General features: G+C 42.5%; 1 protein-coding gene across 1 annotated transcript in view; it reads right to left on the reverse strand.

Annotated features, from left to right (window-relative positions):
• Positions 1-16,724, reverse strand: part of ptch2 (patched 2) — a 117,306-nt gene that overhangs the window by 23,167 nt on the left and 77,415 nt on the right. The window contains exons 15-18 of the mRNA XM_041207825.1: positions 15,735-16,047; positions 5,837-5,979; positions 4,399-4,579; positions 2,136-2,416 (exon numbers count right to left, since the gene is read on the reverse strand). Of these exons, the coding sequence (XP_041063759.1) occupies positions 2,136-2,416; positions 4,399-4,579; positions 5,837-5,979; positions 15,735-16,047 (918 nt within the window). The remainder of the gene's footprint in view (positions 1-2,135; positions 2,417-4,398; positions 4,580-5,836; positions 5,980-15,734; positions 16,048-16,724) is intronic.

Raw genomic sequence — 16,724 nt, forward strand, 5'->3', positions numbered from 1 at the left:
ACCCGAGCTGCTCAAATATTGATAATTTAGCTTCTATATGTCTTTTCAAAGGATACGATGGCCATTGTCCCTTCCAGGAACTATTGGAAAGGCTCCATCCAAGTTGTGTTTCTCTGTCTGCCTATGAAAAGAGAACCTTTTTTTTTACATTAAGGTTGTCATAGTCATAACGCATATAGAGTCATTATGGCACAGGAGGCCATTCGGCACACCGAAACCATGTCAGCTTTCTGAACAGCAATCTAGTCAGTGCCATTTCCCCACTTTATCCCTGTAGCCCTGCAAGTTTATCAGGTTGTAGTCTTGATTATGAACCAACCACAACTCATTTTTGCTGGTTGTGCTTGTGAGCTACGTAGCACTGGCAATATTGATTTTATTTTATTATAAATTGAATGCTTTTGTGCTGCACTATTCCAGGACTCTAAGAGCGGAAATGTCTCTGAGTTGTACTGAGTGCGGTTGCAGGCGTGAAGAACGATGTTTTATCTGCCAGCCGCAATGGCGGGTTTTCGCGCCATATTGTCCGCTTTCCACCTCATTAATTATACAGTCACAGGAAATATTGGCGGACAGCCTCCGAATCACCTGCCACACCCTTACCTGACTGTTTCCTCACTCCAGATGCCATATCTAAACTGCAGCCATGCACACAGTTCTCAATGCTTGCAGCCGAGAACTGCTCCAGCGAAGACATGGCCCTGAAAGCCAGGGAGAGTTCAGTGACCCATTTTTTGGAGGCCTGCAGTGATGTCCTCCGCTCCCAGCTCTGGCTGCAGGAGGTCCAGCAAGCTCATCGATCCGCCTTGGGGGCTGGTGACTGTGGTGGTCAGTGCCAACTCTGCAGAGCTGAGGTTGGTCACCCATTGAAGAAAGAGGGTGAATGATCTTGTCCGTGCTGCCAGGGTGAGGCGACCATCTCATCACTCTAAACTCACACACTCAAAAGACCATCACACATTCACTGGTATCTCACTCACTGCCAGTTCAAGGGACATCACCACTCACTCTCTCACACACATACCCTCACATCTCCACCTGGCCTCATCCCCTCTGGAGGCTGCCTCCTCAGCCTTCACCATCTTGAGGCCAGTTGCACATATCAACATGTGCCCCACACACACCCTGGGATATCCCCCTTCCCCAGTACAGCCCTCGCCTTGCAGCCTTTTCCCTTGCCTGAGGCCACTTCTCCCTCTTCCCCAAGTAAGCCCTAGCTCTGCAGCCACTGAAAAGCTACCCCTGCCTTATGGCTGATCTGGTAGGTAGAGACCTGACCATGATCCCCCCTAAAAGTGATGTGGTGCTGCCTGCAAAGCCTGGTGCTAATGACCATGAGTGCTGTCCGAAGTAATATAGGCAAACAAGCCTCAAAGTCCCGAGTGAAGTGCAGATTGCTATGTGCACGTCGTTTATATATAGTTGTGAAATACGTCCGTGTGCCCGGATGATCAGCGTGGGGGGATGATTCCAGTGAGCAGGGCTCATAATGAGATGCTAAGGTATTGAAATTAGGTTCCTGACATGCAACAGTGGGAAACGCAGCCCGCCATTGACAGGTGAAGCAGATGATCGCAAACTGGTTTTGCGACAACATGAAACCAATTTGTGCACTGATATTTTCCACTCCTGCCTGCTGACGCCCACTGCAAACTGGAGCGGATGATTCTGCCCTATGATTGTGCTTTTTGCTGGACATATAGTTGTGTAACTTTCTTTTTTAAATAACTCCCCTCTTGGGTTTTTCTCTTTACTTTGTGACTCTCAGTTCCTAAGCGAAATTGCTGAACAAACAACCAACAGTGACGGGTAATAAAGAAACACTGGGAGACACCTAGAAACTGATTGTTTGGCTAACCTCTCTTCTGGGGTAATGCTTAGTGTGGAGAAGAGGGAAGAAAAAACACCTGAAAAATGTGCAAGAATGAAAAGGAACAATGTATGACCTTGAACCACCTAAACGCATTTGTGGTCAGAGTATTTTTGATGTAACTCTTAAAGAGGTCAAGTGTTTGAACAAAATGAATAATCTCAGAACAACATTGATACATCTTGAAATAAATAATATTGGAAGAATGTATAACACCTTTGCCCCCTCATGATGGCCATCATAGTTAATTATGAGACACACTTACAATGATGCCAGCTGTCCAAGGATTGAGCAGGAGAAGAGCGCACACCAGGAATGTGCAGGCCAACACAATGCTGATGGAGAGTAGAAACCAGTGCCTTAGGCCGATGTACTGCTCCCAGAATAGGAAAGGGTAACCATTAGGATAGTTGAGCACCCCCTTCTTTGTGAACTCCTCACATATTGCTCTGATGCTCTCGATGGCTTCAATGAAATCTGAAGTTTGCTGCAGGCCGCTCAGGTAGAAAGGGAACTGGGCAAACTCGATAAGCTCAGCAGCAGGAACTAGGGAGGCAGAAAAAAGTTAAAATGAGGTGAAAAAATTAAACACAATAGATGGGAACATCCATGAAACATAGTGAAGCTGTACAACATGACCCATCCTTCAGTGGGGTTTTTTTCCCAAAGACTGTTACAGGTTAATGGCATGTCCTTTATTTATTATAATACAGGACAGGAAATGTAGTTGTTGTAGCAACATCACCTGGATTCTACATATCCCAGTTTCAGATAGCCACAGACAGGGTCCATTCTCATCCTTCATTAATTTGTAAATCAGTGGCTGGAATGTTGGCCTTTATATTAGGGAGTTGGAGTCTAAAAGTAGGGAAGTTTTGCTACAGCTAGGGCATTGGTGAGACCACACCTAGAATATGGCATACAGTTTAGGGCTCCTTGTTAAAGGAGGGATTTACTTGCATTGGGGGCAGTTCAAAAAAGATTCACCAGGTTGATTCTTGTGATGAAGGGGCTGTCTTATGAGAAAAGATTGTGCAGGTTGGGCCTATATTCACTGGAGTTTAGAAAAATGAGAGGTGATCTTATTGAAACATACAGCAACCGGTGCTTGACAGAGTAGATGCTGAGAAGACGCTTCCCCTTGTGGAGTAAACAAGAATGAGGGGGAACAGTTTCAAAGTAAGGTGCCTCCTATTTAAGACAAAGATAAGGAGGAATTTCTTCTCTTACAGGGTCATTAATCATTGGAATTCTCTCACCCAGAATGCAGTGGAGGCTGGGTCCTTGAATATATTCAAGACTGAGTTAGACTGATTTTTGATCTACAAGGGAGTCAAGGCTTATTGGGGGGCAGGTAGAAAAATGGGGTGGAGGCCACGATCAGATCAGCTATAATCTTAATGAATGGCAGAGCAGGCTTGAAAGACCGAATGGGCTTCTCCTGCTCCTGATGTTCTTATGCATTGATTGCAGCAGGTGGAACAAGGCTGCTGCAAAATAGATTTGCTGACAAGGATTAGATCTGGTATGAATGCCATATGGAACATCTGAACGCTGTAGACAGGACATGACCATTTGGTACGGTCAGTGCATGTCCAAATGACCTCTGGAAATGGGTCATGTGGTTGTTCGCTGCTGGCTGTGACTGCTCAGAACAGGTGTTAGCTGCTAATTAGATAAGGAAGGTCAGCAGCATTGCAACAATAGAGAAACCCATCAGCACCTAGAGGGCATGACTGATAGGAGCAGATGTCTGTTGAGACAGACAGGAAACCAGTTTACATAGAATCTCATTAAAATTGCCAGACTCCAAGATGCACTCAGGTCTCCTTGTGCCACCCAGCACTGTCTCCTGACTATGATGCCTTGCAGTCAGCCTAATTTTAAATCTCTATACCAGAGTCACCCTGGAGTCCCTGCTCTTTAAAAATAAATTATTCAGAACAGCCTCAGAGAACTCATACTCTCCTAGCCCTACTTCAGTCACCTCATCCTCCTCTAGGCTAAGTTTTCTTGTAAAGGAAAGTGCAGGCAAGCATTTGTGCCTTATCACCCCAAGAATGCGGTTCAATGATTCATTCATATTCTGTGCCACCACCATTATTCCAGTGGTTCGGTTGTGAAGAGTTGGCCAGTTTGACTGTTTTTACAAGGGTTGAGTCACTCCACCCCATAGTGACACTGACGGCAATATAACACTTATATAAAATAAATTCAGCATGTTGAGCAGGCAAAGTAATAATGAGAATAAGCTGCAGTGTGCGTGCAGGAAGCAAGAAATTCCTTTGCTGGTGTCATTATTAAATAAATCATAGGCTACAGCCATCGAGAGAAACACAGGTGGGGATGGAAAACCAGGCTGAGCTCCTGTTCACTCTGTTCATGAACTTTCCTTTCACACTCCCAGTGGTAGAGGTTTACAGGTAAGCTTTAGCAGCACACCCTCTGGGTTATATTCTAGAGATCTCTGCAAGACAAGGCATTTTGCTCAGTTACACACAGACTTTGGTACACTTCGTAATACCTACTCCTCAAATTCTCTCCAGTTGTGTCATATCTGTCATGAATCCATTCAGGTGGGTGAGGGTTGAAGTTAGCCTGAGATGCAGCATAACCCAGTGGATCATTGCTGACCCACACTGTGAGATAGATGTAAAAGGTGTCAGGATTGATGATTCCATCCTCATCCACCAACTTCCTTGAAGTCAACTATAATAAAGAAGATGAGGAAATTGTTATTGCCTCTTTTTCCCTAATGTGATACATGGGTCAAATGGTGCATCAGCATTCTTGAGCACCAGTCAGCCACAGAAATCATGATATAATGGAACACTGAACCTGTATTCACAAATAGTGGTGCTTTCAACTTTTAAAGTCTGGAACTAGACAGGGTTTAATTCTGTTTCTATTTCTGTTCACAGAGACATGTGATTTGTGAGTAGCCTACTTTTGTACCCAGCAGAGTGAGGAATATTCGTGATGGGGAATGGAACATTCTTCCACTTTTTGCATCGTATAAACACGATGGACAATAAAAGAACAGATTATGCATTGAGTCTGTCCACTGCAGTCATGATGATCATAATCCCCATGGCCCCTACTCTCAGCAGGAACCACGTAATCTCCTGAAAAACCAGAGGGAAAACTCTAATTCAGGGGGAAGGAATCTGGAAAATTCCTCTCCAACCCCTGAGGGTGATTAAAGCAAGTTCCAGAAGCTCACAGTGACTGTGAAACACATCACTCACTATCATCCTCAAGCCAGGTACAATACAAGCTGGATTGGGAATAAAGCTCCCTCTACTTTGCTTCAAGCATATGCCCTGACCTCAGTCTTAGAAGGCTATCAAGGCACCAGTGTGATGTTTCCTACATTGGATATCCTTGTAATCTATACCGGGACCTTAACTGAGTGCCAAATTAAAGATGTCAGAGAAAAGGGATTTTCATTCCTTAAATTTTCCATACTCCTGTCACTACCATCTAGAAGGACAAGGGCAGCAGACACATGGGAACACCATCACCTGGAAGTTCCCCTCCAAGTCACTCACCATCCTGACTTGGAAATATATCGCTGTTCCTTCACTGTCGCTGGGTCAAAATCCTGGAACTCCCCTCCTAACAGCATTGTGGGTGTACCTGCACCACATGGACTGCAGTGGTTCAAGAAGACAGCTCACCACCACCTTCTCAAGGGCAACTAGAGATGGGCAATAAATGCTGGCCCAGCCAGTGAAGCCCACATCCTGTGAATGAACTAAATAAAAATTAGGACTGAATTCAAACCCAGGTCCTGCACTACTTAACTGCGCCATTCAAATCATAAAGTAAGACACTAGCCTTCATTCGGACATTCTAACAGTGGAGATAATTTTCACTCCATTTAAGCTAGCCCACAGAGACCTACAAAATGACAATGGAGCTTGTTCTGACAATCTCCAAAACAAGTTTGCTTATCTGGCTCACCTGGTTATAGTTGAAGGGCTCTTTCTTGTTTCCAGTTTGTATGAGTAATTTATAGGCAAGGACTCCATCTTCTGAGCCATTACGGTAACTCTCCCTGGTGATTTTGCCTGTCCGCCAGTCTTCGTCAAATGCAGCCTGTAAACCTGGGTGATGAAGTCAACAGCACATGAGAAGTCAGAAGGAATGGTGTTTAGCTACTATAATGCCATTGAGAAATGTTTTTAATCTTAACTTCCAAAGAGTTCCTCTATGCACATGGTTGGGGATAGAATGATGTCTAACTGCAGTCTAACTGACCCATCCTCTGATTAATGCTCTATAGCCATTGTTGTTGGATTTATATTTATCAAAGCTTATCTCCATAATGGGACCTCCAGAGTGAATTGACTGCCAAACCCAGTATAGGTTTATGTAAACTAACATATAACAGTGTTGCTCAGGGCGTTACACACATCTTGGGAGCTCAGAAAGCACCAATAGATCTCAGAGGGGTAGGTTTTCTTCTTCACTGCCTAGGCAGTTATCAGGCAGAGCGGATTGTTCACCCACTAGAGAACCAGCTACTTAATTACAATGGATGTGCTGCAATCTTGCACCAGCTAAATGAAAATAAACATATATGTAAACTCATGCTAGCAAATCTCATCATGAGTCATAGGAGATGCTATTTTAGAACAATAGGAGGGGTAGCATCAAACTATGGTGGGAAAAATGAGTGGGAGAGAAGTCTTAAAGGAAATTAACTCCAACACTTACAAAAAGTGTGCATTCTACACAAGACATTCAATATACTACAGATTGATAGAAAGGCACACCACACTGCACTACAGTTAATTGTCTGTAAAACACTATTGGGATAGTGTAGGAAGAACTTTATCCTGTGCCTAGCCTGCACTGCCGCCACCCTGCAGATCCTTGGCACTGAAATGGAGTGATAAAAATGGACAAGTTCCATTCTCCAATATTGACATCCCTTACTCTGGCAAGTACCAAGATTTTCTCTGAAATGTAAAAATAAATATGACAAAATGATTTAAACAAAATTTTTTGGAACAATTCAGTTGCTGCCACCATTTAATCTAGTGGCTTAAAAAAAACGCTTCAAAGCAGTAATTTAACATCACTGGAAAAAACCCACAATTAAGATCTAGGAATGCCTGGGGTGTATTAAAAGGCACTGTGTGCAAGTTTAATTTTTATTTTTAGTATGTTGAATGATACCCTGTGTGGTCCAACAGAAAAGGATATACTGTCTTTCAAAAAGCAAGTCTGCTCAATCTGTTACGGTTGTGACAAAAGCATTTTTTTAAACCAGTAAACTCCATCTGGCGAACCCTTTGAACATTCAAGAATCTTTACTTTGCTTTTATTTTGCATCTGTGTGTCCGTTTCTCACTCTAGTTCTTTCTGTCTGTGCCTCTGACACTCTCTAAGTATGGTAAAAAGCTCAAATGGGTCAATGTTTTTACTATTTGTTCAGATCCCGATCTCAGTGGCAGAGAATTATTCCCCCAAATACTGTAATGATAAAAGGAGACCCTCATAGCTGCGAGCATAATTTGATGTTAATAGCCAAGGGAATATCCTTATTATACATGAGTGATAAATTTGCTAGGCCTGGACCTATTAGGTGTTCAAGGCATATTAAAATGTCATACCATCTATAACCACAGCATGAGTTAATTATCTGATACCATGAAATAAGCTAAGATATGGGCTGGAATCTTGTCCCTCACAGGTGATGAGAGAGGAGGCAGGCGCCTGTAAATTTGGTGAGTTAACATCAGGACTGATACCCGTTGCCTTCCTGCCTGCCTCCACCAGAAGCAAGCCCCAGGCTGACCTTCCCACCCTTCTTCCACATGAGTCCCTTAAAGGGACAATTAAGACCAACTTAAGGGCCCCTTCCCACCTCTGCTGCAATCTTCCCAGCTTCAGTTGGGCCTGCCGACATGTGGCCTGCACAACTGGTAAAGCTGTGCGGACTGTATGATCGGCTGAAGTCAGTGGAGGATCCCTCAATCTGCACCAACCTGTGAATGATCAAGGACATGGACATGGGGCGGGGTGGGGAGGGGGGGGTAATTGTTGACAGCCACCCTATTGCCCTTGCCGCTGAGCCCCATGGTCCCCTTCTCCACCCTGTGGGCCCCCCCCCCCCTCCCACCCCCGCCTCAATACACATCTTATCCCTGGGTTGCTCCATGATCCTGGGACTGGGACCCTGTGGGGGGCAGGGGGCAGGTGTTGCTCCGGCAACAGCCACAGCCTCCTCCATGGTGCTGCCGAGTGCAAGACTCTGATTTGCCACCAGTTCTTGGTGCACAGGATTTTGTCTTCTGGGGTCCTCTGTCTGAAGGAAGACCTGCCATTGTCCAATAAACTGCCTGATGGGCAGAAGATATGGCGGGCCTTCCTCCTAGAGTCAGTGCAGGTGTCGCAGCACTCTTTAGGCAGCGTGCGAGACACCTGCCAAGAATGGAAGAGTCCACTGTGGAAACATTTGCATTGGTGGAAAAGAATGGAGTATATTTTTAAAAAATCTGATATCTGCATTCACATAAACAGTTTTGCTATGATTCCTAAAATGAAAGTAAATGGCCAAGTACCTTTTTGTCCCATAACAGCATGTGCCTGCTAAACTGGCAGACAGAGCCTTCACTTTTAAGCTTGAACTCTAAGATTTTAATGGAAAGAATTGGAGAGAGTGATGGGAGAATGCCAGAGACTCTCAAAGACTTGCCTCTTAAAAAAAAACTCAGTTGAATCTCCGTGCATTGTCTGTCAACAACGTAGGTACAAAAAAAATGTTGGTGAGACTCTTGGGAGATGTGGGTCAAGGGTTTCAAAACTTGAGCATTTCTGGCTACCAGAAGCTTCAGAGAGGATTGCAGCTGCACTCAGTAAGTGTCTGAACTAAGAGAAGCATGGGGGAGTTACTGTACTGTACCTGCCTAATATTAGGCCGAAGTGCCTGTCAAGGAAAAAGTAAAAAGCCACCCAGCTGTCAGGTGCATTTGCCACGGTGTTAGCACACCTGTGAATAATTGGTCAAGAGTATAGAGAACAAGCTAAGTTATCTTTTTTTAAATCAAGCAAGATGTTATGTATACGAAGAGGCAGCAGTTGTATCATGAGTTATCTTTATATTCAGTTTAAGCATTTCCCTGGTGAGAGTAGGGCACACATGATGGTGAGTTCAGTGAATGCAAAAGACAACTGAAGGCTGACTGAAAGGGAGGGTGGAGGAAGGAGTTTGTGCTTTCAGCTTCAACATTCCGGATGTGGACTCTGTATGCTCCTCCATCTAAACATTACACCAAACAAAGTGAGGTCTGAATTGTGGCTAGGTACAATGGAGAAGCATTTCTCATCAAGGGAATAAAGTTTGTGTAAGTGCATGTGAGAGGAAAGGGAGGAAGAATGGAAAAATAATTGTATTGAGGTAACAGTATTGCTAAAAAAAAACCTCACACAAATACCAAAATAGTTGAAGGAAGTTTTGAAACAAATTTATTTTAAAAGTTGCTAATCTGCTTTGTACAGAGATTCTGATGAGCATCTTTGATTAGAGGGCTGAGGTAGGATAATGATCCCACCTCATGTGTGTCCTTGGCAAAGTGTTGGGTGCTTGTCAGAGATTCTGCTGAAATGTAAACACACCTTGTCATTCAATCTCACAACTGCAATCAACTCAAACCCTCAAGGCATCAGGATGTAATATGAGTAGGTTTACTGGGGAAAGAGAAAGGCGTCACTGTGTTTCCTGCCCTCCCTTCTCCTCCCCTGCCCCAATCAGCCCTGAAGGGAATTCAGCTCTTCAGAGTAAATTTCTGTGCTCTATACTCAAGAGAGCTCGGAGGCAACTGTGTTTATACTGGTGAGCACCTCAGAACAATGATGTTTACTGGTGCCAGAGGGCACCAATGAGCTCACCCATGGATAGGCTAGGAAAAAAGAGGAGATGCCATGTTTTGGGCAATAAGACACATGAAAAAAATGAACAACACTTCAAAAGATGTTGGAGAGGAATAGAAAGTGGTGGTGTGGATCGGTATTACATACATAGCACTTAAAAAAAAAACTCCCAACAACTATCAGCAAACAATATTACAGAACTATCAGTTGCAAGGGATTGGATAACTCTCCTTCAAAGCTGACAAGATTCAGGTTTCTAAATAAGGGATCTCAGATGTCAAGAATCATGCATCTGATCTGCAAGCAAATGGAACTTTGGATAAAGGACAGCAAATTTATCTATTTTATAGCAGCAGGAAAACAAAGAAAACATCAGCAAATTACACAGGAGAACAGCCTTTTAAAGTCTACATTTTCTCTGTGATGTTTGTGTTTTTAAAAATAGAATCTCTACCAAGCATCAGCTCAAGGAATACTCATTTCCGAGTATGTCTCTGCATGAGCAAATAAAATGTTCAAAACACAAGCTATGTTTTTGGTTTGGAGATTTGCTGATCAGTCATGTTGTGACCCTATTTTGTTTTACCCTCTTAGATGCAAACGTGGTTCAGTCATCAATGGGTTAGAATGTTCATTCCCTTTTTTTGGAACTTAACCCTTAAAGTACTAGTCAATTTTGATAAAGTCACACCCAAGATGGGCTGCTTTTTAATGAGAAGGGTAGGTCCTGTTTATATAACTCTTAATTTGACATTCACTATGAATACTTTTACGACGCAAACAAAACATGTGCTATTATGGGAAAAATGGAAAGGGAACATCAGAGAGGGCACATTTTCTGATTTCTGTTGGTGAAGGACCCAGAACCATGTGCAAATTGCATTGATATCTCAGGTCATCAGACATCACTGGATCTACTTTTACTTTATAGAAATAATTTGTTGAAGCCAAAGGCTTTTTAAAGGCATACACTTTATTAAAAGAAAAAGATTACTAAATCAGCTGACTGCCCAATGTATCTGGAAAATGTTGTGGCATCGTATTTTCCAATTGGAATGATAACTGGCTGTTGTTGAGGTTTTTAAAAACACAGTTTATTTATAGGAAAAATAAAAATTTAAATCTAGTGATTCCTTACTGTTTGTTGTGTATGCAGTGCTTTAATAATATCTTGATTCTTGCTCCAACTTCAAACCTCTTCCACACATTGACTGAAAAATTTTGGCCTTAACTCCTCCACCGCATCTCATTAATCCAGGAGCTTTCAGGATCCAGTGCAATTTTATACAACTCATCTGAATCTCACTCTATAGAAATTGGACTTCTTTATCTACAAGCCTTCATAATCCAATAAAACATGCCACCCACAAATTTGTTCAGATAGTTGAGTCACAGCTGTATATCATTACAATTAAAACTGTGAATTGAAACACCACATGCATGCAGATAAGGGCATTCTGTATAAGTCTAAAAGCAAGCTGGATCAGTGCCAATTGAAAGTAAAGGCTGTCCCTGCAATGTTCATTTACACTGCCCATTTCTCTCATGCTGTGTGTATTCTTTTCCCAAATTCACTCTGTGCTGGTAGGTGTGTCTACCTTTTAGTCTCACTGGAAGTATTTCTTGCTTTCTTCTTCACACTTATGTGCTTTTGTAGGTCTCAAGCTCCCTCTTGTTTTTTTTTCAAGCTTGTATTCATTCAGTTCCTTGAAGGCTGCAACTACTGTTTTCATTTCTGGCCACTGCAACTTCCCTTTAGCTACATGAAATCCAATAGGCCCGTTGTCACATATATGGTAACCGCTGAACCCATTACAAAGATCACGTACTTCTACCTCCATAAAATCACCTTTCTCTACCCATGCCTCAGGCCACCTACTGTTGAAACCCTCTTGCATGCTTTTGTGACCTCCAAACTCAAATATTCAAATGCTTTCTTGGCCAGCCTCCCCCACTTCTGCCCCCTATAAACATGGGCTCAGACAAAATTCTTCCACCTGTATCATAACTTACACCAGACCCAATTGCTCGCCGACCTATACTGGGTCTCAATCCAAGAATGCCCCAATTCTGTAATTCTCATCTGCATGTTCAAACCCTTCCATGGCTGTGCTCCTTCCTATCTTTGCACAGCCCTCTGAGAACTCTGTGTTCCTTCAATTTTGGCCTCTGGTGCATCCCTACTTCCTTCAGCCCATCATTGGGCTCAAAGCCCAAAGTTTTGTAATTCCTTTCCTAAACCTCGTCATTCCTCTCTCCCCTTTTAAGATATTATTTAACACCTTTGATCAAGCTTAAGGTCACTTGCCCTAGTATCTTATTAAATGTTTAAAAACACTCCCGTAAAGTGTCTTGGGATGTTTTACTATTTTGAAAGCACTATATAAATGCAAGTTGTTGCTGACTCTGGCTACATCGAGAAAACCACCAGACCACAGGAAAGATTAGTGCCACTCCATTTCATTCCAGTGCATCTAGAACAAAGGTTGGTGGTAGTAGAGCAGGGTTATGATACTGGGTCTGTGTCCCTTGGCCTTGCTTTCATTCCATGTGCCTGTGCTTCGCAGGGATTTACTTTCATCCCATATGTTTCTCCAGCTTTTCAAAATCTCATGTGTGTAAAGGGTGTTTATCACTTTCTTATTAGCTTCTGCATTTACAGTGCTGGTTTCAGGGGAGTGGGCCTCCCACTCCAATTTATATTTCCAACTAGCTATGTTCTCTGTAGACACTGGGGAAAGTAGAGCTGGTAAATATTTCTTCAGTTCATGAGAACCATGAAAAATGAGTTTTTGCTGTCACCTGAACAAGATAAGCCAATGATTTATACAAGTAAATCCATTGTCAGTCTAGGTTTTATAATGTAAAAGGCAAAGGAGGTCTTGTGGCACAGTGGTAGCGCCCCTACCTCTGGGCCAGAAGCTCCGAGTTCAAAACCCACCCTGGGACTTGATGGCCATGGAAGGTGTGTTCATAGTGTGGCCAAAAAGGTTGTTGATCAGCAGCCTGGAAATCCTTCCAATATGCCTGATGACAGGTGGTAAGATAGCAGGAGAGTTTCCTGGTCAGCCATACTGCAGAAGGTAAACCACTGTAGTACTTTGCCAAGCATAAACATGGACCAATTCAATGGGTGTCAATGGTCATTAATGCCCTCTTAGGGCATGGTACCTGGAGGAAAAATGTAAAAGGCCTATTCTTTCATCATATGCATCTTTCTCACTTATATCGGCCAATAATGACCCATCAATCTCACTTAGACCACCCACATAGTTGCCTGTACATTAGCACAATCACTATTTGCATTGTTAGCATATGCAACTACATTACCATTTAATGTAGAATTAAAATGGCACTTGATTTTACATGAGAAAAAGAAAAAAATAATTACTTGTCAAGATAAGTGCCTTTTGTTTTCTATCATCTACACTCAGGTTTTCAAGCCAATTCCTTTTGTGATGGAAAAGTTATTCAATATTATTAGACGCAGAAATATCTAGACTTGGCAACTGACTAGCACTGAAACTCATCAAGTTATTCATTCAGAACAAGTCAGTAATCGTTAGCATAGGAAAGTGTCTTGCAACACCACATTCTCATACAAGGGCGCAAATCATGGGTGGTATGATGCAATTTCTTCAATATTTGCGTCCACTTGATCTTTTTTCTTTTAAGCCTCTATAAAAATTAAAATAAAATCTATATGCAAAAGCCACATCTCCAAAGTTTGAAATGTAGCAGGTCAAGTGTAAGCCTCTGCAGAATAAGAGCCGCTTTTAAGTAAAACACATCACAAATGTTTTACAGGACAGGGGAAATTGATGGAATTAATGAGGAGAGTACAGTACACAAGGATTTTAAATGAGAGGTGGGGGAGACGAAAGAAGAGAAGGTGCCCAAGGAAGCAAAAACCACTACAATACTGGGTTAAAGAATAAAGTGGCACTTGGCACCAACTTGCCTGGCGCTTTTCATAACAGGTTTAAGGACCAGGCTGTCCTTAGTGCTAGACTTGCCTACAAAGCCATAATTTTTGGAAAGGGGGCTTTCTTTAGAAATTTTGGCTTAAAGATTTAAACCAGTCCCACAGCCTTTGTCAATTAGAATAGGCTAAGCTGTGTTGTAATTCAGTAAATCAAAGTATGAGCTCTCATAGTCTGCAAGCTCCAGGTATTGTTTTGTGCTAGTCAGTTCAGTCATGGTCAGTATTTCTTCTTCAAGTTATTCTATTGGAGCAACGTTGACAGCTTTAACTCAGCAACAGACAGAAACCTGGACAAGATGCCAGACTTTGTGAAACTCCAACACCACTTGCCTGCATGACTGCAGCTCCTACGACGCTCAAGAAACTTGACACCATCCAGGACAAAGCAGCCCACTTGATTGGCACCACATCCACAAACATTCACTTCCTCCCCCACCGACTCACAGTGGCAGTAGTGTGTACCATCTACAAGATGCATTGCAGGAATTCACCAAGGCTCCTTAGATAGCACCTTCCAAACCCATGACCACTACCATCTAGAAGGACAAGGCAGCAGATAGATGGGAACACCACCACCTGGAAGTTCTCCTCCAAGTCACTCACCATCCTGTCTTGGAAATATATCATCGTTCCTTCACCGAAGATGGGTCAAAATCCTGGAACTCCCTTCCTAACAGCACTGTGGGTGTACCTACACCACATGGACTACAGCGGTTTCAGAAGGCAGCTCACCACCACCTTGTCAACTGGGGATAGGTAATAAATGCTGGCCCAGCCAACAAAGCCTACATCCCATGAATGAAAAAAAAGGGGGAAATCACAAGCATGTGTTGCAGTTTAAGAAAACGGTCATTTCAAATCCCCTCCTCCAACTTTAAAAAAAAGGCTTTTAACAGCTTGACTTCGAAAGTCTTCTTGCAATGAATGAGTCAATGTCACAAGCAGCAAATCTGCTAATATTTTATCAGCTCAAAACCTGGCCAGGAATAAGGGAGGCATAAGGATGGGCGAAATGATTGGGACTGGAGTGAAATATTGTGGTGTCAGTGAGTTGCAGCGATGCTTCTTACGGGACGCAAAGGTACTTAAAATGAAATTGAATGTGTAGTTCTGAATATGGAACATTGCTGCTGAAATCATGAGTGGGTTGAAAAAATGGACATGTTTGTTGGCAAGTAAGTTAGCAGGACTCATGTTGTGAGTGTGTTGCAAATAGATTTTGCTGCTTTCTATTCATTTATGATTTATAATTTTTGTTGGCTACTTGTTTGAGGAAAGCCTCTTGCTATGAAAGCATTACTTGATACACCCTCACATAAGAAGTAAAGACCAACCACACGTGTTATTACTATGATGTGTCACTAGGACCAGTGCCACTTCATGCCACCCAGTTACCATTTGCATAATACACAACATGCTACTCGGGCCAAAGTACTCCAATGGCAGCATAGGGAGCATCACTAGGCTTCAGCAGTCAAAATTATCCAGAGCTACAAAACATCACAGGATTCTAACAGTTCAGCATTATACATACCCCACTGCTGTGGTATGCCACAAAGAAAAACTTGCACATGTGTCTTTCAGGGGAAAAAAAAACCCAAAATGCTTTGTATACAATGAATTACTTTGAAGTGCAGTGACTGTCATTATGTCGACACAAAGCCCCATTGCATCCATTCTTATACTCTTTTGCAAGCACAGCCCTCCCCCCACCCATGCTTCCAGTACCCCATGCAGTGTGGTACTTAACAGATGTTATACACAAGCTCATGTCATAAGAATTATGACAAAGAATATAGGAATGAGAAGATTAGGAACAGACTATTATAGACTGGGGCTGTGCCTGTTAACCCTAAGCTACTGGTAGAGGCTTGTCTGCATTTCACATACACAAGCTATTTTTGTTTTCTGTGTGGACATTGACACAATATATACAAATTTTCATATACTTTACAGCTCACTGTTAAATCTGTATGAGAATCTTTGAAATCTTACCTCTCAGCCAGTCTTGAATGTAATGCAACCACATTTTGGGCAACTCCTTGTTCTCTTCACGAACAATGTATTTAATACTGTTAAAACTCTTGTGGAGGTCGTACAGCAACTTCTGGGATGTGGGATAATCAAACCCTCCCATGGAGACGATGTACATGTTATAGAAGGAGAAATACTTGAACTGGGCTGCAATGAAATCATACTCCTTGGTTTCACGAGGAACAATGTCTGTAAGGTACAGCCCATCATGAACCATTGTAGTTCCATAAAGGCTCAGCCCAAGCAAGGCCATGAAGAGGACTAGCACGACAACCTGGATTGTTAAATAAAATCATAAATTAATAAATAAGTATCAAATCAATGTTCAACAGATGGCATTATCCTGAGTAATAAAGCTTCACGTTTTTAAAAAATTACTTTACTTTGTCGCTGAACTTTTAGGAGAGCGGAAAAAATAGTGGAGCCTGCTGTGTGCATGAAGTGTTGTTTTTGCTGGGAGCTGCTGTAAACCAATTGGAGCAGCTTACAGAGTGAAGTTAGTGTGACTAGCTAGGTCTTTTGCTTTTTGTAGAGTATTGTATTGAATGTCCAGTCGTGCCACACTAGAATTATTTGTGCTTGGAACACATCCCTCGCGTGAAATGGCAAGTATGTTATAGAAGCCTACAGCCACTCTCCCTATCAGTCAAAGGAAGACACTGCAGAGGCAGGAAGGAAGAGAAAGGCATTTACAAATGAGTGATGAAATCACAAAGTGGGATCAAGTGATAATAGAAAGAGTTACTTTTAGTGATTTCCCCAAATGCCAGGTGCCTGATATCAGTGTCTATGACAGAAAAGGAAGTAAAGGTGAGGCATGAGTTAAGCTCGCATATTGCAAGCTGTACATTTGCATTACAGGGAGTCTGTACCTAAATCAGTTAAAATTGTAATGTGACAAGTTGGAGATGTGAAAAAGAGAAATAATAATTATTACATATACATTTTCTT

This window comes from Carcharodon carcharias, chromosome 16 (assembly GCF_017639515.1).
Source record: "Carcharodon carcharias isolate sCarCar2 chromosome 16, sCarCar2.pri, whole genome shotgun sequence".
NCBI classification, from domain to species: Eukaryota; Metazoa; Chordata; class Chondrichthyes; order Lamniformes; family Lamnidae; genus Carcharodon; species Carcharodon carcharias.